Source organism: Lissotriton helveticus, chromosome 1_2 (genome assembly GCF_964261635.1).
Source record: "Lissotriton helveticus chromosome 1_2, aLisHel1.1, whole genome shotgun sequence".
NCBI lineage: Eukaryota > Metazoa > Chordata > Amphibia > Caudata > Salamandridae > Lissotriton > Lissotriton helveticus.
This window is the reverse complement of record NC_136058.1, coordinates 108,218,135-108,245,800: the sequence shown is the minus strand read 5'-3', so window position 1 is coordinate 108,245,800 and position 27,666 is coordinate 108,218,135. Positions and strand designations below refer to the sequence as shown.

The following is a 27,666-nucleotide window of genomic DNA, read 5'->3' as shown; positions in this document are numbered from 1 at the left end:
GTTAACTTTTGCCTTGTAAACATTTGTACAGCTGTGTACCTCCTTGACACACTTTAACATAGATTCACGTTTACAGTTGGCACACCTTACCATTGCTCTTTGCAGAGAGACTAAGGTTTGGATGATGGTTTATCCTTAATCCATTTATGACCCACTGACTGGCACTGTGAGAAATTCACACTGCCTTTGGGCTGAACTCTCATTCGATGCTCTTTATAAGCACCCAGCCTCAACCTGAAGTCACTCAAACATTTAGAAGCGACTCTTTTCAAAGTACTATGCAAGATTACTTTTATTGCATGAAACAGCACAGCAAAAATGCATCCTGGAAAAAATAGAAAAATGTCCCTAGGGAATTCATAAGAAAGTAAAACTTTATTTAATGTACACAGGAGCAACAATAGTCATCCTGGCTGAGAGTTCACAGTTTTTTTTACTGGTTGCAGGTGGTGGTGGTAGGGCACAAGGAGGGGGATGGGTAGGTGGGTAGGACAGCTACAGATGGGGCACCGGCCTCAACAAGCATTTCCCCCCCACCTGTGTCGCCACTATTTGAGTAACCTCTATAGAGCTAGTAAATGAAAAAAGTAAGTTTTGTTAGTTTTGAAAACTAACATGTCAAATAATAAATTATAAAAACAAAGAAACAATGTGTCTGTATGATCTAGGGTGTACAAAACGTTATTCAACAACATCATGTAGCATTCACTTCTGCCAACAGATCGGTGTAGAAGCCAAGTGAGGACTTTATTGCCTCTCCAATCAAACCTGTTATAAAAGCTTTACATTTGTGCAGATAGGCTGAATTTTAAATTTGTCTGTGTATAATTGACACAGCTATACATTAATGTGCACTTTTAAACATCTGCGTAACGGTATATAGTTTTAATCCGTTTTTAACACAGTTGCGGCTCTTCCACTAAGGCGAAGGAGTGTCGCCCTACTGCTTTGCAGCAGTGAAAGAAAGGAATAATAAAATGATAATAACTTGATGTTCTTATCATTTTATTTGTTCCTGCTGCGGCAGGATAGGGGCAAGACGACGCTGCTCTGCTGACAGAGCAGGGCAGGGGAGGATTGGTGTGTACACTGAAGTGTGGTCTGCCATCTTGGGCCCGCCAAACAGTTATACACACTTAGCATGTTCTCCACCCAGGCTGCATTACAGCCTGGGTGGAGAACATGCCCAGCCCCCAGTCCCCATATCAATACTGAACTATGGTGCTCAGACCAATCACAATGCTGCAAAGCAGCGTTGTGATTGGCTATGGGGAGCCTGGCTGCTTCCTGTTCGGCCAACACGGAGGAGAAACGACGTGAGAGAGAGCGGCGAGGGAGCAGGTGTCATTTTCTTTATTGATCGTTTATCAAGTTAATTGTGAAACGCCAACAGCGATCCTCTATATAACCGTTAGTCGCCAACAGCTATCTTCTGTGCAATCATCCACGTGAGGGAAAAGCGGTTGCAGCTAGATTTGTGTGCCTGAAATCAATCAACGTTATGGTGTTAAAGCAACACGATAAAAAAGTTTTATAAACGCAAGTCTCTCTACCCGCACGGCGTTAATTCGGATGTTCTGGATATTTAATCCTCTACTTTGGGAGTATTCGGAAATAACAGGGCATTAGGTGTGACCATATCGCTTAGAATTTGTGGAATAATCAATTTTATTTTAAATATATCGAACAATCAATGCCTATCGTGTGCGGGAATGTCCCTATATATTTCCTGAATTATTTGTGGCTTCTGATGAAGGCGTTTTCCTAACGCCGAAACGCACGTCGATTGTACCAATTGCCACGGTTTTAATTATATGTTTTTAAGTTGTATTTCGGTGTTGTTTAGTATAACACATCCTTTTAATTGAATTGTATAACTGTAAGATGTGTTATTAAATTGTATGAATTATGAGTGTAATATGAATATGTATTAAAATACAAAATAAGTTTTCATTAGAGTGTCCTCGCTTGTCTTATCTTACATACTTTCTTCCCCCGCTCCTTTGTATTACAGCCTTTATCCCTTATTATTGTTATAATTGCCTAGGATTGTTATTTACAAATTGTCATTTTCTTTATTTACATCCCCTTACCCCCTCGCCTCACTTCCCAGATCCGTGCCGGCAGCCACTGTTTGAACATTGTTTCGTTGTTTGAAATTGCATAATGTTTAATAATGTGCATGCTTGAACCAGTTTTATACTGTGCCATACAGGAGCAATTTTCTATAGGAGGCGTTTATCTTTTAAAAATTATGTTTACACATTAATTTGCAAAATAGCGGTAAAATACTCTCTAATGGACATTGTATCGGGAGGACTGGTGACTACAATACCCAGTAGGGATTTTGTTTGCTCTACTTATTCTGTTTGACTTTATTTACAGGTTTTTAATGTAACTCTATTTAGTTTCACTGCTGTTGTACTATTGTTTATTCTATGACTCCCTTAGCACAGATTTATTGGGATAGGTGACAGGTTTTCTGTGTTCTATAAGTGAATGTATTTACCTTTAATTAGTTATTTCTTGTATTTCTTAGCTCATGTTTGCATTAAAACATATACTGCAGCAGTATACCTGCCTTCTGTAAATATTGTTCAAATACATACTTTCAAAAATAGTTGGTTGAGGTTTCCAGTCATAGGCTGACCTGCATTTTCATTGTCTAATATGTTTGGAGCCAAATCTTGAGCTCCAAAACTGAGCATACTGCCTTATTCGATCCCCTTATGCTCTTTATTTAGCTACCATTAAACTGCCATTATGTTTTTTCTCTTGCTGTTCAGTCTTCTCTGCAGCTCAGAGACATCCTTAACCTGAATTGGATACTGCAGTTGGTACCCAAAACACTCTACAAAACACTATGTAGTCTTTTTCCAGCTGGCAACAGCCAGGCCTGAGAAATCCTAAACTAGTAAGGTTCTTGTAGGTTCTCTGGAAAGTGATCAACCATTATAATTGTTACTGACTTTCTGAACTATTTGTTTAAAGCGACTGATGGCTAAATAGTGTTGGGGAACTTTTTACAGACTTCTGTGCACTATACCACTGGCGTCCTGGAGCTTAACCGTACTGTTGAGCCCAAACTGAGCACCAAGTTAGTCAAATCCTTAAGAGGGTGGAATCGAATCAGAGAATCATAGCTCAGCTGATGTACCAATACAAGGTAATACTTCAAATTCAAGCCAGTGCTTAGACTTTGAAAAAGATGATGTACTTTATTAAATCACACACAAAAAAATATGCTGCTTAAAATGCCAAAATGTAAGAGATTATTCTGACCTTTCTTCAAACATGCTCAACATTCATAGATCATCATGGATCATGCAGCTTGAGTTCTTCCTTAGTCCTAGTCACAAAGCACACCCTCCAAAGTAGGTGCCCACCCCTCGCAGAAGCAGTGAAGCTTTCCTCTGGAACTTCGGTTCTTTCTTTGTGGCAATGCAAGTTGCGGTCTAATTCTTCTTGGCACTTGTATTCAGAATAAAACTTGGGTAGATTTGAGCACTCTTGTGCCTTCCGATCCCATAGACACACAGGTTCAGTTCATGCTTCAGGAACACGTCAGGATCCCTAGGCTCACCCTCACTGATCAGTGCAGGTCCTTGCCAAGTGTTAGAGCAGATATCTTCAGCATCTCCTGCCTAGGCACCTTCTTGGGCTCTCTCTTACTGATCAGCATCTTGCACATGCAAGGGCACCGCCAATATCTTTCCTGAGTAGTCGTGCAGCTTTCTCCCTCGAAACAGGCTCCAAGCTTATCCTGAACCTGACGTTGAAAGATGGTGGTGAATTCCCCAACCGCTGAGCAAAGAGAGTTTCTTAGATACTCCTAATGTGGAGACCCAGGACTCTAGTAAAGAAATTCCTGCACGCTTGCTGGAGGTTTCTCTCCCATCTATATATCAAAGTTGCAGACAGTAGTTGAGCATTCTAGCAGTCAGCTATGAGACTGGGTCTGCCTTTTTGCTTATTTTGCCCAGTTCGGTCCAGCAAAGGTTGTTGATGTAAAGTGCTTTCAGGAATGTGGAGTATTGAGGGAACTGGGAGTCTCAGGTTAGAAAAGACCCAAAACAAAGTTAGAACAGAATCGAAGATGGCTCCTCTTAATTTCCTATTATCATGTGGGGAGTAGCACTTCCTGTGAAGAATGGGCAAGGAAAGGACTGGGCACACTCTCTAAGGTTCAAATGGACCCTCTGTCTCATCTCCTCGGCACAGACCGTCCCATTACAAAGGATCCCTGAAAATGTCCTGGAGGAAATGTGCAGTTCACATCTGCTGTCTGGGGGTTCTTCCACTCTCCAAAGATGGGCCCAGTGGTGGCTGCCATGTTTTAAAAATGATGTGGCACATAACAAAATAAACTTACCTTGCTTGATGATCTTCTTCAGCACACGTGCACTCGAAGTTCCTCCTCCCTCGCGTTGCGCTCTGGGGAATAGCATCCGTGCCAATCCAAGCACTGCTCTCTTGCTACTTATAAAGTTAAGTAGCATAAGTGCAGTTCTAGGATTGGCAGAATCCCTCCATCGGACACCTACAGGCCTAAGCCTCTGCTTCTCGGCTCTCTTTCAGCTGTTGATTGCAGAAGCCTGAACTGTGCATGTCAGACAGGCCAGAGTGAAAACACTGGCCAAACTGACATACACAGTTTAGTTAAAACAGCCTCAGATCGTCCCGCTGAATTGATGCAATATGGGGAGGTCAGGGGGTCAACACAACCACTTCCCTATGGACAAATCACCCCAGGATGGGGAAAGAACCTGGACTTGCAGACCGAATTAAAAAAGGTGAGAGAGACCAGTAAGCGACTCTCCCTGAAAGGGACGGGTAAAAATGCATGCCTTGCTACTTTAATTGTTATCTCTGCTACCCCGTCCGTTCTTTGGAACCCAGGACGCTGATGGTTATCATGCTCAGTCAAAGGGGGTGCACACAATGTCCTCTTCCAGACCACAGAGTCCCACTCTGAATTCCTACCCGTTACAAAAATCCATCCATCAAACATGCATGATTGTTCCTTTTGCTGAGGTGGGGGGGTGTCATAAATCTGCAGCTTGCTATAATGCACTCGAGGCAGGGGTTCAAAAGGGGTGGTGATGGACGGAGCATCTGAACCAATCAAACACTCACACCCAGTCAAAAGATCTGGGTTTGATCCATCACCGTTCTTTAGCCCACTCTGCCACCCCAGTTCGAGGCAGGGGTTCACACTTCTTAAAGCCATGTAGGAGCCCTTTGTTGATCCCACCATGGGTTTCCTGCTTAAACTTGGGGAGAAAGGTTAAGATTTCTTAACGGATGCTTCAAGAAGCATAAATAGTTCTATCTTGGAAAGGTTTTTAGGCTTGATCCAAGACCTAGGGAAACCCTGCTAAGCAAACCTCTATTGTATAAATGCTCTCTGTGTAGCTGTAACACTTGTTCTGCTGAGCATTCATCAACCGTAAAACTCTGATCATTAAATGATGAGAGCCAACAGCGGATGGATGTGGAGTGGTGCTGCCATACTATAGGATTTAAGACCCTATCAAATGAAGGGCATATAGGTACCTTGTGATATATTATTCAGACCTAAGTAGGCATCATTATACCAACATTGGAGGTTATCCCCTAATGGTGCTGGAGATTCCATAACGAAAGAAGGACAGTGAGGCTAGCCGTTGTTCAAATCTGCATTTCGTATTGATCCTCATACAAGGTTTTAAAAAATATATATTTTCAGGTGTTGGGAGAAGCATTTTATATTCCCCGACAAGGAGTTTCAGGATAGAAGTGACTTCTGCACTTTGGTCAAGCTACTTTTTAAGATATCATCGGAGAGTAATATTTTAGTCTTGATAAAGATGGTTTAAATCAAGATAATACCATCGAAACGCGTTGACGCAATAGAACCATAAGCTGTGCTACTCTCCTGTCAACAGGATTGGTGCCATGTTCAGTGCTTTCATCTGTTACTGCTGAGAAGTGTCACCACGAGGTGAACCAGCAACTTCCTCAGCTATATCTGAATGCTCTTAAATCCCACAATGTCTTTCCTCAGTCATACATTCTCTAGGCACAATTGTGCACCTGCTCATCTATGCAAGAGTACTTATTTTAAGCATTTCAAAAGTCGAAGTTCTCGCCACACTGACAGGTATTGTTCACAGTGCTTAATTTGAGCCTGTGGTTTACCCTGCTTGGCACCAGCACTTAATTGTCAACACTGGCACTAGTGACAGTGCAGCACATGGTGGCATTGTATGTCTAATCCTGAGATGAACACAACAGTGTTTAATACTTTTATATACATTAAAATGAATAATACATGTTGCCCATGCAACGCATAGTTTTGAGTAGTCTGAACTGCCACACATATAGGAGTTAGATAGTTTGTAGTGTATTGGCAGTGGTACTATCATTGGCAGTGCTGGCAGGGGTAATGGGTTGTGCAAGCTGCAGTGACTTCTGGAAAAGGGCCCTTGCACTTACATTTCACAAATGTGTGGGTGCTTGCTGTACTTGTAAGGTTATATGAATAGTTTTCAGATTTTTTTTTTGTAAGAATCTTTTTGTTGCAATAACGGTAAGCAGTAAGAATAGGTGTGAGTAATTTAAAAAAATTACGTCGTACATGCATTTCTCACAAGTAAATCAAGTTTTCACCTGCTATCTGCAAATTAGGATTTCCGACCTTTTTAGGTTAAGCCTGGGCAGCGCATGCGCTGTGAGCCATGCTGTATTCAAAGTATGGAGGTGAAGCTCCGCCCACCCCACCCATATTTTTCATTGGCTTGTGTCATTGTCCTTGGTAAATGCTAGCTTCTGATTGGTTACTAGGCTTGGTAGTCCCTCCTTAGTACTTGCATGTCTTCATTTGTAACCTCCCATGGCGCCACCCCCTGTTACGTCTGTTATTGCTCAGTAGGCTTTAATTACAGCCTCCGAGCACTATTTTGTTAAATCTTTTCACCTGCTTGCAAACAGGCAGGACACACTCTCTTGAAAGGCTTCATTTATTTTTTCCATTGCACTGCACACCACAGTGGCAGCTGCACCTTTGGTTTATTTGCCACACCAAACGCGGCTGCACTTTCACGTTAATGGCGAAAACGCCCCTTTCTTCAGACAAGCCGCTCCTAAGGAAAGGGGCACGGCCGCCATCAAAGTGAAAGCGCTGCACTGGGGCTTTTGTAAACAACCATTTGCAATGCAATAGGTCTCGCATTTTCTAGAGTTTAGTAAATGTGAGGCCTATTGCATTGCAAGTGCTTGTTCTTTGTGTGATCAACCTGTTCAGTATCTATAATTAAGCATAAATTATCCAATGTATCCTTCCCTCGTGATTTCCATCGGTGAGGCATACATATGCAAGGTATGCACTTGTGTAAAAGGCTTGCGTGTTACCACCAACAAGGTACACCCATCCTCTTTCGAAAGTTGTCTTGTGAATGTTGCTAACGCAGCACAAACAGCTGCGGCATCCAGTGTTACTGTTCCAATGAAGCATTTCTTCTTGAACCTAGTCAAGTGTGAGAGAAAGCTACGTGGTGACCATAGACGTAAGCAAACAGGAAATTACGCATAGCCCAATAATGGGGATCTGTGTCAAATTACGCTTGGATATTATAAATTATTCAAAGGTGTAAGCAAAAACAGACCATCAGAAAATACTTGTTGCAAAATGTTGATGCAATTCTGTAATCCTATGGATCTTAATCACTGGTTTGACAATAGTTTGTCTGCTGTGAATATCCCTTCTTTGTAAATCAATGTTTAAGGACAGCATTAAGATGAACAGAAAAGTCTGGATGAGGTATGGGAAAACAGTGAAGGAAAGTGGAAACAGGCTAAAAACGGTTAAAGATCCAGGCCTGCGTCCTTGCCTCCTTCTAGAGTGAGAGATTGAATTGTCAAATCCGAATTGGGGTTCGTTTGTCAAAGTAGCGCGCCACCATCAAACACCCACCCGGCGGTTCCTCGCGTCGTGTTTAGGATTCAGGCTGTGGTGTTTATGGTTCATAAAACTGACTCTTGCGAAGATTCGAGGGTCCTGGCAATGCAAGGCTTCAACTTTCATGGAGCCATAAATTAGCAGGGAAAAATTCGGATTCTGCTCCGTAGAGAACAGTAAAACTGAGATCAGTTAGCAATGGTTTAATGGAATTTTATAAGCATGTTCTGTGAAGAACTGCTTTGCCTTACATGAGATGAATACCGTGGAGATGACTCACATCTGCAGGCACTTTGCTAAATGCTTAGCCAGCACTTCTCCACCTGATGCAATTATTCCATTTGACTGGATAAAAGAAAGGGAAGGTCTGACCCTGGAACGAGGAAGTCACTTTGATAAGTTTACCCTTACCAAGGACAGTGGCACTGTCCTTCTACCTCACTATGAACTTTCGTGCTGCCGCTATTTTGCCATTATAGAAGTGCTCATTGCAGAAAAAGAGCACCTAAAAATTACAAATGTTGTGCTAAAAAAAGATATGTTCCGATCTAGTTTTAAATTCTAAGTATTTTATTATTTTCATAGAGATAGTAAGAAACAGAGAGCATATAATGCATACATACATGAAGCCTACTGGAACATGTTAATGTCGGTGAAGATATACATTGCTTCTGCCTACAACCTTGTACAAAGGGGAATATAGATGAACAGAGTACAATTTAAACTTGTCTGCAGGCAGAAGGTGATGCATCACAACTGAATGGGCAACCTTAAGTTTTGTTAAATAGACCATATAAAATCAATAATGCATAGCCCTAACATACACGGATGTTGAAGAGGGTTACAGTAGGCATACCCAGTATCAATTATGAGTAGGAAGAGAAAAGAGGGGGAGAGATACAAGGAGTAAGGGGTTGAAAGATGCCATGTGGGTGAGAGACAGTAAGAAAAGCGTGAGAATGACAGCTATGATGGAGAATGGAGCAGAGTAGACAAGGTGGGTGTCAGGTGACGGCCACAAAGCTATCCAGTGTGTGCCAAATGGATTGAGCCCCAAAGGGGTTCCCCGTAAAGGTGGGTAAACTCTTATGTGTGCTTCTAGGATACATGGCCCATGCCCACCATGTGTAAAAGCACACTTTATTAAATGTCTTCCAGTCCAAAAGAATGACTATAATGGCGACTGTTAGTAGAAGATCTATTAGAGCTAAGGGCCAGATGTATGAACAATCTTAGCATGCGCAAACGTGTTAGCGACCCATTTGTGCATGCTAAAATTGTCATGGCCATGTACCAACACAATTGTGCGAGCCACAAATGAATTGAGACTCGCAAAAATGTATTTAGAAACTCGCTATTTGGAAGGGGTGTTCCCTTCCAAATAGCGAGTTTCAAACCCATGTACTAATGTTTTACGACCGCAATTGCAGTTGAAAAACACTCGCAATTACCACCTACTTCAAGTAGGTGGTAATGCATTCGCACATGGGAAGGGGTCCCGGAGGACACCTTCCCCTTTGTAAATGCATGCAAAATATTTTTTTAAGGGCAGGCAGTGGTACCTGCCCTTAAAAAATTAAACAAAAAGGTTTTTTTTTCCCAATGCATCCCGTTTTCCTTTAAGGAAAACGGGCTGCATTTTAAAAAAAACAGCTTTATTTAAAAGTAGTCCCAGACATGGTGGTCTGCTGAGCCCAGCAGGCCACCATGCCTGGGGGGTCCTGTCATTCACAATGGGCATGCAAATTGCGAGAGGCTCATTAATATTAATGAGCCTCGCAATTTCCGACCCCATTGGGAATCGCAAACAGTGTTAAACACACTGTTGTACATTTGATTTTGCGCCTCGCAATTTGCAACTTGCAAATTCTGAGGCGCAATATCAAATGGTCGTACATCTGGCCCTGAGTCTTTGTCAGGTAAGTCTAATGGAGAGTGGAAGCTTTTGGTTCTAACAGTATAAGGGGTAGGGATAGCGCAAAGTCACTATTGAAGATAGCCTTAAGTTGCTTTTTGATATGGAGCCAGTAACAGGGAGCCATTGGCATGAAATGAACATATGCACCAAGTTCTCAGGGGCTTCATCAAAGGACCAGCAGGAGTCAGATTCAATCAGTTTCAGTTCGAATAATCTGAATGGAGTTCAGTATAACAAGTGTGCTGCAAAAAATCTTGTCTGGGACATTTCTCAATTGGCGGAATTGGGGTGGACTGTGACTTGTGTATGAGTTTGTAAATTTTAGATGCCAAGTGGCCACCTATTCTGGCTTGTTGGAAAAATTGGAACAGAGTTTGGGATTGGAGCGGGACCAATTTGGAGAGTTTATATCTGATTGTGATCAGTTTTTGAATTATTCCACAATGATAGGGCCATAGATTTGGAGGGATTAGAGGCTAGGTGCCTTTCTAGCAGATGCAGAGCGCCGATCGTGTTGAAAATACATCTAGAGTGAGGAAACATTATTTTAGACATCGAAAGAGTCGCAGGTAGTGGGTAGGGTGAAATAAGATGAAGTTCGATTATTTGCCATGGAACTAATGCAGAGGGTTTAGTGTCTAGCCAGCGGGTGCCGTGCGCAGCGAGACATGCAGTTTGTTCATTATTCAGGTTATGAAGGCCAACCTCTCCCCCATCCCCCCATTTACACATGGTGGCCTTAGTGTTGTAAGGCCTAATCTGTGTTTGTTGTGTTTTGACTAACGTAATTCGAACACCAATTTATCAACTGTGGTAAAGAAGGAATAAGAGACATACTGGGAGCGTATTAGATAGAAAGTTCACTATTGGTGTAATCATAATTTTCAAGTTCTCCACTGTCCCTCACCAGGGAATATATACATGGGGGGCCATGAGGTTAGTATGTCTTTGGTTTTTTTAATGGTTTATTATGGAGGATTGATTCTGATCAGTTGTTTGAAAACCAGCTGCCTAGTTATTTAATCATTTTAATGCCATCGGATACCCAAGTAATTGATGGAGTAGGGCTGGCAATGAGCATTGAGCCCCAAGACTTCCGTCTTCTCCCTATTCAGAGAGTAGCCAGAATATACAGAGAAGGACTGGATTATAGACAGTAGCTGGGATCGCCACATCTGGATTTTTTGATAAAATAACTATATTGTCTGCATAGGCAGCAGTTTTGAAAGTAAGTGAACCAAAAGTGACACCTTCAATGTCTGAACTATTATCAATCATGGTCAGTAGTGGGTTTATCGCTAATAAAAATAGAAAGGGGGAGAGTGGTCAACCTGGCGAGTCCCAATTTACCTGACAGGTTAATTTGTCAGGTAAATTAACCTGTGCTTTAACCCTCTGGTAGCTTCGGATAGAACAGTCGGGCTTAACTTAGAGGCAGTGTTTAAAGTGTTTGTGCAAAGCTTCCAAAAGTAATAAAGTGAAAACACCACCCACAAAGGATCCCATACCAAGTTCGTAAAATAGAGGTTTCTTTGATAATTAAAAGAAGATCGAAACGACAAAATCCAAGTAGTAGAAATGAAGATATCCAGTTTTAAAGGTTTCAGTGAAAATAGCACCAAAAAGCACAAAGCACCAACTGTGGATATCTAGTCATGCCAGACCAGGACAAAGTCACAAGTTCAGGCTGACCACAGTGGAGCGTGGGCTGGCTACAGGGACGCAGTTAGGCTTGCTAACCCAGTATCTTAAATCCTGGGTTGTGGAGTGTTGCATGGCTCTGTGTTGAAGATACGTCGCGCAGCCAAAGTGATACATCAGTTCCTGGGAGGCTGCGAGGCAGTGATGTGAGGACCTGCGTCGTAGTCTGGATCCTGTCGACATGGCTTGCAATGCAAAGTCTGGTATAGAGTGCACATTCCTACCAATGCAACAGTTCCTAAGAGCTGCGAGGCTACAATGCAGAGTCTGGTGTTGTCGGTGAGGCAGCTGTCCGCAAGGGATGCGTGATCCTGTGCTGAGTATACGTCATGCAGTGGCGTTTCCGAAAGCATTACGGGCTGCTGCAGCAATGTGGACCTTTGTGACGGGTCCAATCCACGCAATAGCTGAGATGCGTCCGTTCTGCTCGAGGTTGCACAGTGCAACAGAGAAGATGCATTGATTCCACTGGATCCCAAGAGGGTGGTAAAGCACCTTAAACCACATTCCCAGGGCCAGGAGAGGAGTACCATTACGTGGCAGAGTAGACTCACAGATGGCAGGTGCAAGTTAGTTGGAAGCCTGTTATGTCTCTGAAACTTCAGATCAGGAGGCCAGTCAACTAGCCCTTGAAGTCACTCTGGATTCTGGGTTCAGGAAATGCAGGTTCAGTCCTTCTCTCCTAGGCAAGAAGGCAGCAGGGCAGCAGGTCCTTTACTGCACCAGTCTAGCAGAGTGGCAGTCTTTTCAGCTGCCCTTCTTCCTGGCACAGTGTCCACAGGTCCAGAAGTGTACTGAAGAGTTGGTGTCTGAGGTCCAGTATTTGTACCCAGTTGTGCCTTTGAAGTGGGGAGAGGCTTTTAGAGGCCTGCCTTTGATGTGCACAGGTGCCCTGGCCATGGCACTAGACCAACTAAAGTGTGTATGCAACCCTTTGTGTGGAGATAGGACACAGCCTATTAATGTGTTACTGGAGTTGGGCCCAGCCCCTCCCTCCCATTCTGCCAGTGATGGCCCATCCAGTCACGCCTAAGCTCCCCATTGTGTGTGGCTGTATAAGAGGAATACACAAAGTCCAATCGTCAGATGACCCAGAGACGGATATTTTCGCAATAGTCATTCAAAATCCTACTTCACCATAAGTTTGGTTTTTCTAATTCAAAATTCCACAGACACCAAACACGAACTGATTACATGTTCCCAATTGGAAATTACACGTATAAAATGTAATAAGGTAACCAACCCCTGCCCTCCCACCTTCCCCCCCCACCAGTGTTATCTTATGGGAGAGGTAGGCCTTGTGGTAGTGAAAAATGAATGTGAGCTTATTTCACTGCCAGGATATGTAAAACCTAAAAGTACATGTCCTACTTCTTAAATACATTACACCCTTCACACTGGGCTCTCCAGGGCCTACCCTAGGGGTTACTTATATGTAATAGAAAAGAAGGTTTGGGCTTGGCAAACTGTTTACTATGCTAGGTCGAAATGGCAGTTTAAAAACTGCACACACAGGCGGCAATAGCAGGCCTAAGACATGTTTAAAGTGCGCTTAAGTGAGTGGCACAATCAGTGCTGCAGACCAACTGGTAGTATTTAATGTACACGCCAGGGGCACATGCAGTGTGAATTTACTAGGGACTAGTCCCAAGGCCAGCACAAACGAAGTCAACAAAAACAGGTGGTCTGTAGGCAAAAAGGGGGAAACCACACCAAGAATGCCAGGTCTAACATCATGTATCAAAACAATGTATATTTTTAATATGCTATCACACTGGAATCAGTTCTTATGCAATGCCCCATGTGATTTAAAGATGATTAACCAACCAACGCCTGCAAAATAATGACGCCTCTTTTTATTTCTCCCCATGTATTTTAGACCCTTTAATCCTCAATGGAAAGAATCTACTCATAGCATGGTAGCTCTTCTTCCTGGGCTTATACTGGTTATTAAAGGACCTCTCCTTCGTTCTATATATTAAATAAATAAGGTCATTTTTTGTGTTTAATAAGAATTAGGAGTCTTCATTGTATAGTAAGAGTGCAGGCATGTAAGTTGCCAAATGCTTTACTTCTACGCTGTAAGCTGCTGCAAAAGGTTGAGTGGTTGGGTTCAAGTGAGCGAGCTGAAGAGACACCTACAGAAAAGTGGGTAAATATGAATGTTGATAAACTGCGCACGAACGCCCTTTTGCAACGCAATGCTGGAAGAGTGAATTGTGTTTAGATGTAGGCCTACAGACGAGGTTGTGTGCGCAGGAGTCAAGTTCACACCCCGGCGCCTTGTCACCGCAGTCCTTTGGTGACATGCCGCAAGTTGAGAGAACAATAGTCGGCTATGTCTGCTGCAAATCACTGAAGAAAAGAAAAAACAAGCTCAAGAAAGAAAGTTTGAAAGCCTTGATGCAAGACAAAGGCGGCGGAGCTGCACTGCGCAGAGGAAAACGCCCGAGTCAGCAAATTGTATTGATTAAAAAGTAACCTTTAAAGTAACACTGGAACGCTGGAGTGTGTGGTTAGCATTTAAATTTAAACACGCCACGAGTTGATTTGTGTTACCGAGTACCAGCACTGAAGGGAAAGCTTTTCAATTCAGATGTTTCTTTCTTAAGCAGGCCATGTACCTAATGAAATGTCGCAGGGAGAATAAAGGAACACTTGCACTTTCTTTTCCCATGAAACAACTATTCCCTCCTAAGTAAGACGGGAAGGGGGCGCAATATTCGAATTTTCACTAACTTTTACGAGTGCCACTGAAAGGGCGATTATTTAAATCTACCGCTGGGAGTGAGGGTTTCACGTGCTGTGCAGGTCATAAATTAGCCACACTAAATACTTCAGTGTGTTTGCAGTGGACCTGCAACGTCAGAGCCAGTGGAGGGGCAGTTTGGGAGGGGTGGTGTGGGGGTTTCTTACTAAAGAAAGTCACGTCTAGGCCTGTCTCGTTGCTACTAGCAACGAGACATGATGTAACACCAGGATGAACTTGAACTAGGGGGACTTGAAAGGGGAACAATGGGCCCGAGCAATCAATAAAGCCTATTTCAGTGAAGGATTACAGGCCCACTCCGGGGTAACCTTGTCTGCCAGGCACCCACTGAATTGTAGACGTGTGAAGAAAGTTTTGGCTTTTTAAAGAGGGCTGATGATGCACTGCAGAAGTTTTGTGGTGCAGTGTGTCATTTGGAACTGTGTACCATGGCAAAGTGCATGCCCTGTGTCCAAGGACTTCACACAACGTTTCTCTGCAGAGATCAGTCGCTCAAGGGGACATCCTGCCAAATCAGAGTTCTTCTTGTTATAAGAATGGAAAGGAGTCCCAACATTGCAGTGTCTCTTCCTTCCTAGCCATATGTATATATTTCACAAGTGTAACACTTTCTCAGTGGTCTTGAGTTGTTCTGCAACTGTTGTTCTACTGTAGATAAGAAAGATTTTTAGCGTAAATTTTTTTCACTCACCAGTTTTCCAGGTCAGCGTGCTCATGTGTTGTGTTTAGTGGCGAGTGTGGTTAAATATATCTGTTTGTTTTTATTTTCGTTGACCAAGATGTTTTCTACTGACTGTCCTGGCCTTGCTGCCCAGGACCCTGGATTCACCAGCATGCTTCACTTTAATGTCAAAGTACTTTTTTCCTTTTATGCCTTAAATTGTAAATATCTGAGAGCAAATATGTAAATCCAGTTGCACAGTGTGATGTCTGGCGCAGTCCCATTGACATGGTTTTAACTGCCCATACCTACCGCTTAGATCACACCCTGATTTCTGTATTCCGCTCTAAATAAGGTTTTGTGTATCAGACTGTTCTATGCACGGTACCCCACACACTATGAAATACTCCTGCACTGGGCTGAAAAAATGTTAGTCACTCCACTGCTCCTCCAACTTATACCATACCTCAAACATGTGGGAGAAGCTACTTGCGGGGGAGGACTGTACACGATCTGTGGCCATATCCAACTTCTACCATACCTCAAACACTTGTGGGCCAAGCTACTTGCGGGGAAGGACTGTACACAATCTGTGGCCATATAGTAATGGCTTATTTAAGTACTAAAGCAAAATAGGCATTTTAAAAAATGTAGAGCTTCAAGAGGGTTTGTGAGAGTGGTAGAACATATGAACTTTATCCATGGATGCGGAAGAACGTGCCAGGTGAGGTGACCATGCTAGATGTAGCGGAGGTGGCAAGAAAAAAATGGATTTCCCTTATAATGACACATGGGGATGGGCCAGTTAGCAGCAAAGAGGAGGATCGCGTCTGGGCTATTCACTTAGCTCATCTGCTTGTAATTAGAAGCGGGGAAGTCCATAAGAGGTGCAAGTCAGCAAATGAAAGAGAAACGCCAAACATTTTAAAAAAAATCGGAATGAACGTAAATAGTGGCAGCAAAAAGTAAGTGAGGCAAACAATGAACAAACCCAAAATAAATCAATAGTTGTGTTTTCAAGATCATGTATACACACAGTTTATCATTCAGAGTCAGACCTTTATTGAAAAAAAGGTTACATTTTCAAAGTAAGGAAGCCCGCTAGAGTAGGAAAAGTGGAATGTGTATGAACACAACATTGTTATTTATATATATAATAACCTCTGGTGATTGGATTTCAGAAAATAGGTCGAGATTCTTTGTTTTTCAAGAAGACACCAGTCTATCAGATGGGACAATCAAACATGAATTGTCTTGTAGAGTATGCATTCCTTTCATGGCATGAGGGTAACTGTTTATATGGCATATTAGGGTTATAAGAAACTCTTTCGAACCACACAGGGTGATAACTCTGCATAATTGCAAAGCAGTTTCCTTTCTTGTTGATGCATTATGACCTAGCTCTGTCTTTTGGGGTCTCATCAGGACGGTCTATGGCATTGAGTCTGTGTGAACATTGAGTGTGATTCTGGGGATGAAATCAATGATTTATTTAAAGAGTTTTGTATAGCGCGAACAAGACCCTTGGGTATGGGTGATGAAAGCCACACACCAGAAAATGATTGGATGGAATTGATTGGGTCGTGGTTATCTGAGTATTGTTTCTGTGGAGAGAGGGGCAAGTTTGTTGTGAGAGGGCAATAGGGAAAAGGAAATTGTCGGCATGCTTCTGCAACATTTCTGGTGGGTAGGCCTGGATAAAATACGGCAGAACCCTGAGGGTTATGCAGTTAGAAACTTGCTAGGGTAATTAATGTTGCTTGCACATTCCTGGTTCAGGATATGCAATAAAGGCCTTTTTTGGATCATGAAGGGTTTGGTGGGAATTCACACCCACACACCGCAAGGTGGGCTGCAGCATGAAAATGTCATTGTTAGAAATCAAAAGACATACAACAGATTCCTATTTCCTGTTTCAGAGATAGCGGAAGGACAAGGAAGAGACACTATGAAGAGAGACCTGTATACTTTCATTTTCTGCTTGTATCTCCTCGTACCCTGACTGATGGGGTACCAAATATCATGCTACTCACACGAGTTGCTGGTAATTGGCATCTGTGGATTTATGATTCTGTTTCAGAGCCATATTACGTTATTGGTAATCTAATACAAACATGAAAAATCAAATTATCAATTTCGATATATTTTTGTGGATATTCTAGAACATGTATGCAAACAGGACCTAATTCTCGGTGCATGCGTATAGACTTGCTAATTTGTGGGATGAAAACATTTTTTCCAGGTTACTCCTTGAAACCTGTAACCATTTCAGCGGTTGAGACATAGTCCTAAAATGTTTAAAACATAAGTAATTGTGATATGTGGAGATTTTTTTGCATGCACAAGTATACTAAGAACACAACTGCACATGGGAGAAATACCATTGTATTTGTTAGCCGTTTTATTTTTTTTACATTTTATGTGGAGAAACTGCTTCCTTTATCCCCCTCCAATTTTGGGGGTATTATAATCCCTCTCCCAGCCCTTGTCACAAATAAATTTACAACCATTTGTAATATGGAAAGCCATTGAGAAGTCATTTGTCAATATTCACAAATGAGCAATTTTGGATATGTGCATAAGCTCACAATGTATTACTGCCATGGAGCGCCCACTCTTTATCAACTTTAGTCTCTCTAAGTAGATTTACATACTCGCTTAGCAAATATGTTCAAGGATAAAACCAACTTTTCCGACTTCCAGAAGTGGTTTGGGACTTGTAAACAATGCTATTTGCATGTGTAAGCCAAACGGATGTATACATGAAACTCGCAGCTATCCGTTCCTAGTTATATACCTGCAGTCGTCTTGGCACATAAGACGCTGCCTTTGTCATAGAGTAAGAGTCTCCACTATTAACATGTAAGAAACCAATGCCTGAACAATGCCAGAACATTCAGTACGTTATTAAACTACCTAACAGTTAGCCCTAAATTTACTAAGGCTTTTCACCAGGTCTAGTGTAAGGCAGGGCAATAAACAGTTGGGTTTGACAAGAGGTTTTCTCTAGTTGTAGGGCAATAAACAGTGCCACAAAACTGTGCCTGCTATTTACTATGCAGCACAAAAGATGTTTTACACTGGAAAAGGGAACTTTTCACTGTGAAAAAACTGTTCTAAGCCACTTTGTGTCGAGGTGTGTTACTGGTGTGGATCAACGCAAGTGACGCACGTTTTTTGACACAAAGCCTGATCTACTAAGATAGCCACATTGGATTTTGCACCAAAAATCAAAGCCTATGTAACGCAGGGGCAAACAATGGGAAGTTTGTTCATTTAAAAATAAAATAAATCACAGCGCCTAGCATTTGTGATGTGTCCTGCAGTGCGCAGCACATACACAGTGCATGGGAACCTTCTGGGTTTTTCTACAGGAAGGAATTTGTACTGAGAGGTTATACCTCCTGTACAAATTCTTTACTAAAGAGCAAACACCGACCTCTGCATTATGTTGCAAAGCTGTGTGTCATGCAAGACACAGCTTATTTGTGTGCCAGTGCAGGGGATAATACAGCAGCAGCAAGACAAACTTTGTAGATATGGTGCTATATGTTTGTTTCCCCTTAGTGTAATGCAGTTCAGCAAATGTGTATGGCTCAGGATGTCATCCACTGTAATGTTTTCATCATATTCTCCGGTGATCCTTTTGTATACCAAACTAAAGCCTTACAGTGTGTATATATGGGACATTGCCCACTTTAGTAATTTAATATATTTATTCTATATTGATATATATCTATATTAATCTGTCTAATTAAATATGTAACCAATTTTGAAAATGTAATGAAAAGATAACTCAAGTCAGAACTTTGATCGTGCGATCTATTCTGGTTGATTTACAATCTATTTCTCAAACAATTAATTAACATCGAGAACTCATGTAAAGGACAATAAGACCAAATTCATAACCCACCAAGTTCGACACAGCTTCATAAACATTTTTGTACATGTTTTTTTTTTTTTTTTAACAAATGCGGTTTTAAATCGTATTTAATGTATAATAGTATGTAAAGGAAAGTATTTTAATAATTGGAATATTGTAACAGTTTTTATTAACTATACAATAAAGAATTTACTCTACTGATAGTCCCAGGATTTATTCATTGTATGATGACTTTGTAAAGAAACACTCACCTGCCTCATCAGGAGTTCTGAACTCAAGCAGCTCTTATAGCAAAGTGTGAATGGATGTGACCAGACAGAGTTATATAACCTTATGAACATAACTCACAATAGTAAAACAGATTATTAGCAATTCTTGTAATCTATTTCTAGCAGCCTGCGTTAGTCTATGTTTGGCGCTATAGTAGTTTGAGGATTGACATGAAGGAAATATGACCTATAAGAATCGAAAATTGCCCTATATCTTCCCAACTTTCCCTTCATTGATTTCTGTCACTTGTTAATTTTTGCCAGATATTGTCCATTATATTTTAATATCTCGAAAAGTAACAATTTGGTTTTGCGTTTTCTCCAACGCCTCCATCTTCATCCTCCTCCACTTGTTCCACCTACTACTTTTACCTGCAACATAATTGTTCACATGATACCTAGTTGTAGAATATCGGCTCCTAAACTGACTCATTCTAAAATAACTTCTGCCTACCATTGAATATGTGGAAGCAAATGAACTTGTAAATTAGACTGGTGTCAAAGTGACCACCTGAAAATGTATCGGAGTGAAGTGAGCTGTAAACTGGGATGGTGTATAACTGAGCAAAAGACACCAGGGAGCTAAAGTTTTCAAACAAAAACGTGTTCAAAGCTTTGTGTTACTACATGATCTAGGATTGTGAGAGCCGAGATAACACCAGTAGTGCATAGAACGTACATGAAGCAGGTTTGAAGTTCTTTAAACTTAGATTACAGTTGAAAAGCTTTTGAGACGCCTCCCATGAGCTGGCCTTCCCCTCATTTGCAATTCATGCAATTGGCACCCATCTAAACTCAACTGGAGCTCCAACCCTCCTTAAATAACTATTTGGTAACTTGTGATTGACTGAATACCAAATACCAGCTTTTAGAAAATTGTTCAGGTTACTAGTAAGGTATCAGATTACTTCAGTTTAAAATATACTCTGCGGATTTGTCACAGTCTGGTCTACTTTAATTCAACAGCTCAATCTTATACCTACTAATTCCAGTCTATAAGTTACAGTGTGATATATTGAAGAATCGTGTATCTGTGACTTAGTTGGTTAAAGCACTGGACATTAAATTTGGTGTATTTAAGTGCAACCCCTTTTGTGTATGCTTCTTGTTTTACCAGAAGCCCAGTTTGGTGCCTGTACCTGCATTAGAGTAGAGTGAAGGGATACGTCTCTCTTTTTAATTCCTATCTCCCAGAGATTAAAGTTGTGACTCTAAACTTTAAATAATAGCAATACCTTCTTCTGTCTTTATTGCTTCACACAGAACATATGCCTTTACTAATCAGTGCTAGTGACAGATGTTACTAATACTCAAGTTAATTATGCTCGTGAGCAGATTTTTTTAACTGTATCTTAACTAATGTGCACTTTTTCAACCAAGTTCCTATTGATCAAGACATGTTGACCAATGATATGAACTTTAATTGTAAATCAGATTAAATGATGGACTATGGGGGGCATCCTTCATCTAATCGTCTGTATGTTCAGCCACAGTGTAAACTGCTTTCTGATCATGACAGATTCTCCAGCGAATGTCAATCTTGGATGTAGAGCCGAAGCAATCATCACGTCCTAGTTCGGCTTCCACAGATACATAGTAGAAATTGTCTGTTACTAATCCTTAACTCTTTAAATAACCTTGTTGTACTTGAGAATTCACAGAGTGGTGCTTACATTAATTTGACTCCAAACCTTGCCTAATGCAGGGTGCTAGATTGAGGTTACAAAAAGTTACGATCAGACAGATCTATTATTGTGATTCCTATTTAGAAATGTGTATTACTGTATTCCAGTTACACTCACTCACACTTTACAATTAGAAATACTTCATTTCAGAGGATCAACTTAACAAGGAATCTACATTAGCAGTGTCAGTAAGACACAGTATAGGCTTCAGCATCGTAAAACAAGTTATCTGTACCTGCTCCAGCTCAATCTGTGGTCAGATTTGTTAAAATTAATATTGACATTTTTCTCAAACATGAAACTTGCAATACTTCCAAATGTAAAATGATTGGACTGATAGTTGAAAAGAGGCAACTTTCTCTGCTTGTTGTATTATTATCAGGGTTCGGAGGCAAGCATCCAATCAGCTTTGTAAATAGACAAATCCACTAGGACTTATGTTGGATTTCCAAATGCTTTGCTTTTGCTCTCATTCACCTAACAGTGTGTTTAGGCACCCATATTTTGAATTTCTATTCTGGAATGCGAGGCTGGGTATTGCAGCTTTATAAAATCTGAAACGGTAAGTAGCCTTTTTACCCTGAGAACTCCTGCTTTTAGGAACAGTACTGGTCGTAGCCATCACTTTCTCACTGGAATCATAACCAAGCAATATCTTGCCCACTGCAAAGGAAGTTTCAACATTTTTAGAAATCTGTATGTAGCCCTTCCTTCACGATGCCAACCAATTCTGCATTAATTCATCTATTATAACTCTTCATTTAGAGGGATAAGACATCTCTTCAGAAACATAAGAACACCTACACACCTGATTTCCTCATTCTAATACTGTAAATGTTGCATGAGAATGCACAAAATTATCCATCCTGAAAAAGGTATCTCTTTCATGGGTAATCATTCCATAACACCATAACCAATATATCCTTGCATATGTTGCTTGTATTTGGAAAGGCATTGCTTACCATAGCGCAGGAATAATGTTTCACCATAATTTATATTCATTGTTACTCTTAATGACATTTTTAAATGGACAGTATTTGGCTTTCCCATACTTGGAAGATACTATTAAAGAGCACCCGTTGCTGCTGTGGTATTCAATCTGGAGTAAACCAGAAACAGAGCTGAACAGGACACTTACTGTGGACCTGGATAATGTTTATAATATCCAATAGTTGTCTTATATTAGGAATATGCTAAAGAATGTCGAAATATTTCTGAATACTATAGAGCCGGAGGCTTCAATCTTGATGTAAAAATGTGACGATGCAAATAAACAAAAAGAGAGAGGCCAAATCAGTCTCAGAATTGCCACTAAGTTGGAGCGAGATAGATAAGGATCACACACTCACTTTGGGTGACTAGGAAAGCCCTCACACACTGACCTGGTCAGTGTCATGCTTCATCATCGGGCCCCACCAAAGAGGCCGAGTGCCTCTTTGGTGTGCTACGACGCCAGAAAGACTGCGGAGCTGGTTGTGTGAAGAGGGGCGTGTTGTGAGGGTGAGTGAAATTAAAAGTGTCTAAGAGGGTATCAAGAATTTTTTTTTTTTAATAGATGATCCCTAAGACACGTATTACAGGTATTATGTGTCTGAATTTAATTGCCAAGGTTTAGGAATGGTAAAATTCTGAGAAATACAATAAATCAGTCAGTCAACATGTTTCTGCCATATGGGAGGTATAAATTTACCAAGGCATTCATCAGGACTATACCCCGGCGGTATGGACTCTCTAATCGTCCATCCTTACCTGGGGGCGTGAAAGTGAAAATTATAAAAGGTGAAAAAAGTGCATGAAAAAAGGAGAGCGAATAGCCCAATCCCAAAAATCCTCCAAAATCCCATCGTCGGGGTCCGGTTCTGAGGCAGATCCTAGGTTCCAAGTGGGCTGAGAGCGTTGAGGGCGATGTGCCAGGCACGCTCCAACCCCCCTCCCGAGACCCATGGTGCAAGTAGCGCCAAATTTTAAAGTGCTGATACTCTCCTAATTTTCACTTTCTAGCCCCCAGGTAAGGATGGACGATTAGAGAGTCCATACCGCCGGGGTATAGTCCTGATGAATGCCTTGGTAAATTTATACCTCCCATATGGCAGAAACATGTTGACTGACTGATTTATTGTATTTCTCTGAATTTTACCATTCCTAAACCTTGGCAATTAAATTCAGACACATAATACCTGTAATACGTGTCTTAGGGATCATCTATTAAAAAAAAAAATTCTTGATACCCTCTTAGACACTTTTAATTTCACTCACCCTCACAACACGCCCCTCTTCACACAACCAGCTCCGCAGTCTTTCTGGCGTCGTAGCACACCAAAGAGGCACTCGGCCTCTTTGGTGGGGCCCGATGATGAAGCATGACACTGACCAGGTCGGTGTGTGAGGGCTTTCCTATTCACCCAAAGTGAGTGTGTGATCCTTATCTATCTCGCTCCAACTTAGTGGCAATTCTGAGACTGATTTGGCCTCTCTCTTTTTGTTTATTTGCATTGAACCGGGGACTGAGAGAAGCCTCCTTGACTCTCCCTACCTCTCCCATTGTTGTTTTGTAAAAATGTGACATGCAAAATAATGTAAGATCAGTATTGGAATGAGAGAGAGAGTGTATTAATCGTGGTAATAGTGGTGCATTATGATTTGTTGATAAGAACTGGAAAAATCCAACCCTCTCTTGTATCAGTGACAAATGTGTATGATCACGTCTTATTTACTAGGTTTCGGCTCAATCTGATACGTTATTTAGTAGCCTGCCTGGCAATGGTTCAAGGGTCTGTCCTTGAGATGGTGTCTCTTTACAAAGCACAATGCACTTTATATTTATGTGCACAATTTAGAAACAGCCACAATTTAGTTTTGTTAAGCCACTGATTCGGAAGTTTAGATAATGTAGGCCCTCTCCTATTTATTCACAGAAATTAGAATCAATAGGTGTTCTGTGCCACACTTCTAAAATTCTTTAGAAAGTCCTTTTATTTATGGAAATTGCTGCATTTTGACACTTAAAATGTAGTATGGCAAATTTTATAAACTTTTAACATTTTAATATTTTCCTGACTATAGATTGCACTGGCAGGTGCAGGATAGGAACTACTGCTCATAAGAATTGAATGATTTCAAATGTACAGGATTTTTGGAATAGATACATTTGTATTATAATTATTTGTAATTAATTTAAATTCTATGAAATGTCTATGTATGTACGATTTTATTTGTGGTTTTCGATGTAATGTATGAAAACCAAATAAATACATATTTGCTTTGATTTGAATAGCCACCATGGGGAATTGTGACAATGTTCGTACTGGGTTAGTAGAAAATATTAGAAAAAATTCTTCCGAAATTTCTTCACAGTGGTTGCTCCTTTTTACAACAATCTATTTGTGAGACAATAGAATGAAAGCATAGCATTTTACTTAGTGTTGTGTTTGTAGATTGCTGGGTGGTCATAAGTTTGATGGACATGAAAAGCTCCTGTTAAACATGAGGTTATTTGGAACTCAAGAAACTTCATAATATTGATAATAACTGTTTTTATATAGTGGTTGAAAGATTTTCTTCTGCCATTTGCCGTTTACACTAAACAATGGACATCATTTGCCTATAACAGCTGGGAGAAGAGCCATAAAGTAATTTGTGTATTGTTAGAACCATTGGGAAGCAAATGTCTACATGACAAGCATGAGAAAGGGCTCCATCCCCTTTTAAAGAAAGTGATGCTGACGACACAAAAAATTATGATCTAGTTGTTATATTCATGCGTTCAAAGGGTGTATTGCAGGATCTAGAAGGATGGGTGAAAGGAAATAGTCTTCTTCCTTTCTATAAGACAGGGTTTTATTGCCAGCATACCCCTGCGGATAACATTGTGGCTATATCTTTGCTCGCCCATCATTATATCCACGTTGTTGGATCAAGGTTATTTGCTTTGTTATATTGATTTTAGCCTATAAGCTTTTGACTGCATGGACTTGGCTTGCTGTTTGTAAACATAGGAATTGGGGCATAGATAGTTGCCTTTTAAAAGCCAGTCAAGTTGTATATGGCAGCACAGGAAGCACAATCTCCAATCCAACTCACACAAATAGGAGGTTGAACATAGGTGCATTCTTCTATCTATGCTGTTCAGCCTCAATACTTGGCAAACATGGTTTTTATTGATCACTCTCATATATTGCGGCCCACCCCAGTTGGCACTCTGAAGTAGTATGCTTGGAAATATATGTCAGGAATTAAACTAGACAGTGTTAATCCTGTTATCCGAAGCTTGTGGTAATTCATATGGACAATAGTCCCTAATGGAGTATTTCAAGCAAACTATAATCCAAGTCAAATGGTAAATTAATGTACATATAAAATTCAAAAAGCAAAAATCTAATAAATGATGAAGTGGATGCTAGTGACAAACGTGCTCGGCGCTGTTTGAAGTGCCATACACACGTGCCATAAAGGTGATGAAAGTGCTTATAGAAGTAGTAAAGAACAGCACGGCCCATCAATTATAATATACAATAGAATGGGGTTGCATACAAGTTGACAACATTCCGATCCTATTGTAATAGAGGATCATCATCAGGACTCAGTCAAATATGGAGCAGAAGAGAATGCTCCGCAAGTGACAATGTGCACAAAACTGTGACATGAGCAACAGGGAGACATGGTTTGTGAAGAACAGTGTATGTAATGCACCGGGAGTCTTGAACCAGCAGCACAGGGATCAAGTCATGAGTGGGGAAAATGTCCCGATGCTTGCCTTTCTGCTCATCAATACATTTGCAGGGCTGATCCTCTGTTGTCAGACTGCCCCACTAGAAAAGTACAACCTTATTACAGTCAGAGAGCACATCAAAGAGGTGTACAAGATTGGGTATTATGATTACATCTGAATAGGATAACCAAGAATACTGTTTTGTTCAATTACTTTTTTCCCATATTAATAACATAATTCGTTAAGATTTAGAAAAAAAGAACGGGTATTGATGAAGGTTATGACTATATTTATCTATTTATCATGCATTGTTCGCTATGTTTGACATAGCTGATGTCAACCTACCTGATCCTAGACATAAGTTTCATCTAGATTCTGTGGCATATTCGCTTTGCTCTCCATTACATTACAGTATTCAATACAGTTCTGTTCAAAGCAGTTATCACAGCCCAGGCATCTGAAAGAGGCCTAACTAACTGCACTTCTGCTTTTCTCCATCTTGACTACCCCTTCTTCTAATCCATCAATTATAGCTACAACTTTTTCAGATTTAATATGCGCATGCTTTAGTTGTGGTTTGTTCAAAAGGAGAAAATAAGGCTTTGCAGTTTAGCATTTTCCATTTCACGTTGTGCCATAAACACTAAACTTCCTTTTGTTTCTTTTTCCGCTTAGTCCTGGTACCTGGGATAATGGGCACCGCTTTCCATCATCCAGCAGCAGACCACCTCACTCCTTCCCAGCTTTGTGATATAGAGGCTGCAGCAGTGGAATCAACCAAGAGCAATTAGTTCACAGCAATGGGAGGAGAGATGAACAGAAAACAAGAACAGTATAATCAGCAAATAACAACATATAAATCATATTGTTTTGAATGGAATAGGCCACAATAATTTGTGTTTTCTTTTAAACAATTCTTACACCTTAAGGTCTGTTAAAGTTAATCACACCAAGAAGGCTTCAAAGATTGTGAAGTGTTTCATTATCAATGGAAAAAGCATATACAATGCCATAATATTCTAATGCTGTTTGTTTTGACTTGATGTAACACTTTCCACATGAAGGATAACACATTTGCACTGTTTTATCTGCATGTGTGTGCTACTCCTTGGGAAATCGAGAGTAGCGTGTACAGCTGTATCTTCAGTAGCGACTGAATTCTACAATACAATTCTTCTGTGATATGTAGAATACAAACTGAAGCCCTTTGACTTTTATTAGCAGAGGTAGAGCCGTTACATACAGAGCCTTAATGATATTAGAATGCCATCATGTTTTTCCATTCAATTTGCTGATCTGTAATGCAGTTAAAATTCTATTGTCAGAGAAAATATTTGAAATGCTGCACTTATACAAAACAATTTTTTCTACAATTTTCAACAATAACACAAAACACAGAAATGGAGAAGATGGTCTGTTTTTACAGAAACTGACAGGATTCAATCAAATACAATCATATTTTGGATTGAGTAAAGTGCAATTTCATTGGATAGTTAAGTATCTTTGTAAGATAGAGATTGTTGAAAATTCTATTTTTATTTTCCAAGTCTTTCCACCCCAGGACTCTAAATTATTGGGGTACAAAACAGCCTTGTAAGAGAAAGGGGAGCTATTTTAGTTTTTATGTTTTTTTAATTGTTAAACTTGTATCCCTTAAAATTGAAGGAAAATGTAAAAAAAAAAAACTACGAACCTTATGGTGCTTTTACCACATTATGTTAACTACATCAAATGCTAGTTCATCATTTTCTGTTTTTGAAGCACATAATTAAGATTATATCATAATATCTGTTCTTTTTATAAGCTAAAAGTCACTTTTCATTGACTATGCCAACTCTGAATTTTTTTACCATCCTACCTAAAACAAAATATTATTCAGTTTTGAAGAACAGGTCCGGAAACTGAGTAGGAGTGTCCCAGAATAGTTGGCATACTAGACAACAAGCACATATAATTATTTATGTTACAGTTGTCAGGTCCAACAAAAGGCACTAGCCAAATGGAATAGAAATATGTGTTTGGGCCCTAAAACTAAATTAAAATAAAATAGAAGTGATTTTTCTATCAGACAGCGAAGCACCCATTGGCTTCGCATGCAACTTTAAGGTTTCCTATACTATAGCTATATATAT

General features: G+C 40.6%; 1 protein-coding gene across 7 annotated transcripts in view; it reads left to right on the top strand.

The window, feature by feature from the left end:
* Positions 1-27,158, top strand: part of NFIA (nuclear factor I A) — a 453,578-nt gene extending 426,420 nt beyond the window's left edge. For 6 of the 7 annotated variants that reach the window (XM_078669672.1, XM_078669705.1, XM_078669697.1 and 3 more), the window contains one exon: positions 26,210-27,158. In XM_078669672.1, coding sequence (XP_078525798.1) covers positions 26,210-26,227 — 18 coding nt within the window. In that variant the 3' untranslated portion in view covers positions 26,228-27,158. The remainder of the gene's footprint in view (positions 1-26,209) is intronic. The other variant, XM_078669714.1, reaches the window with a different exon arrangement.
* The last annotated feature ends 508 nt before the right edge of the window (positions 27,159-27,666 follow it).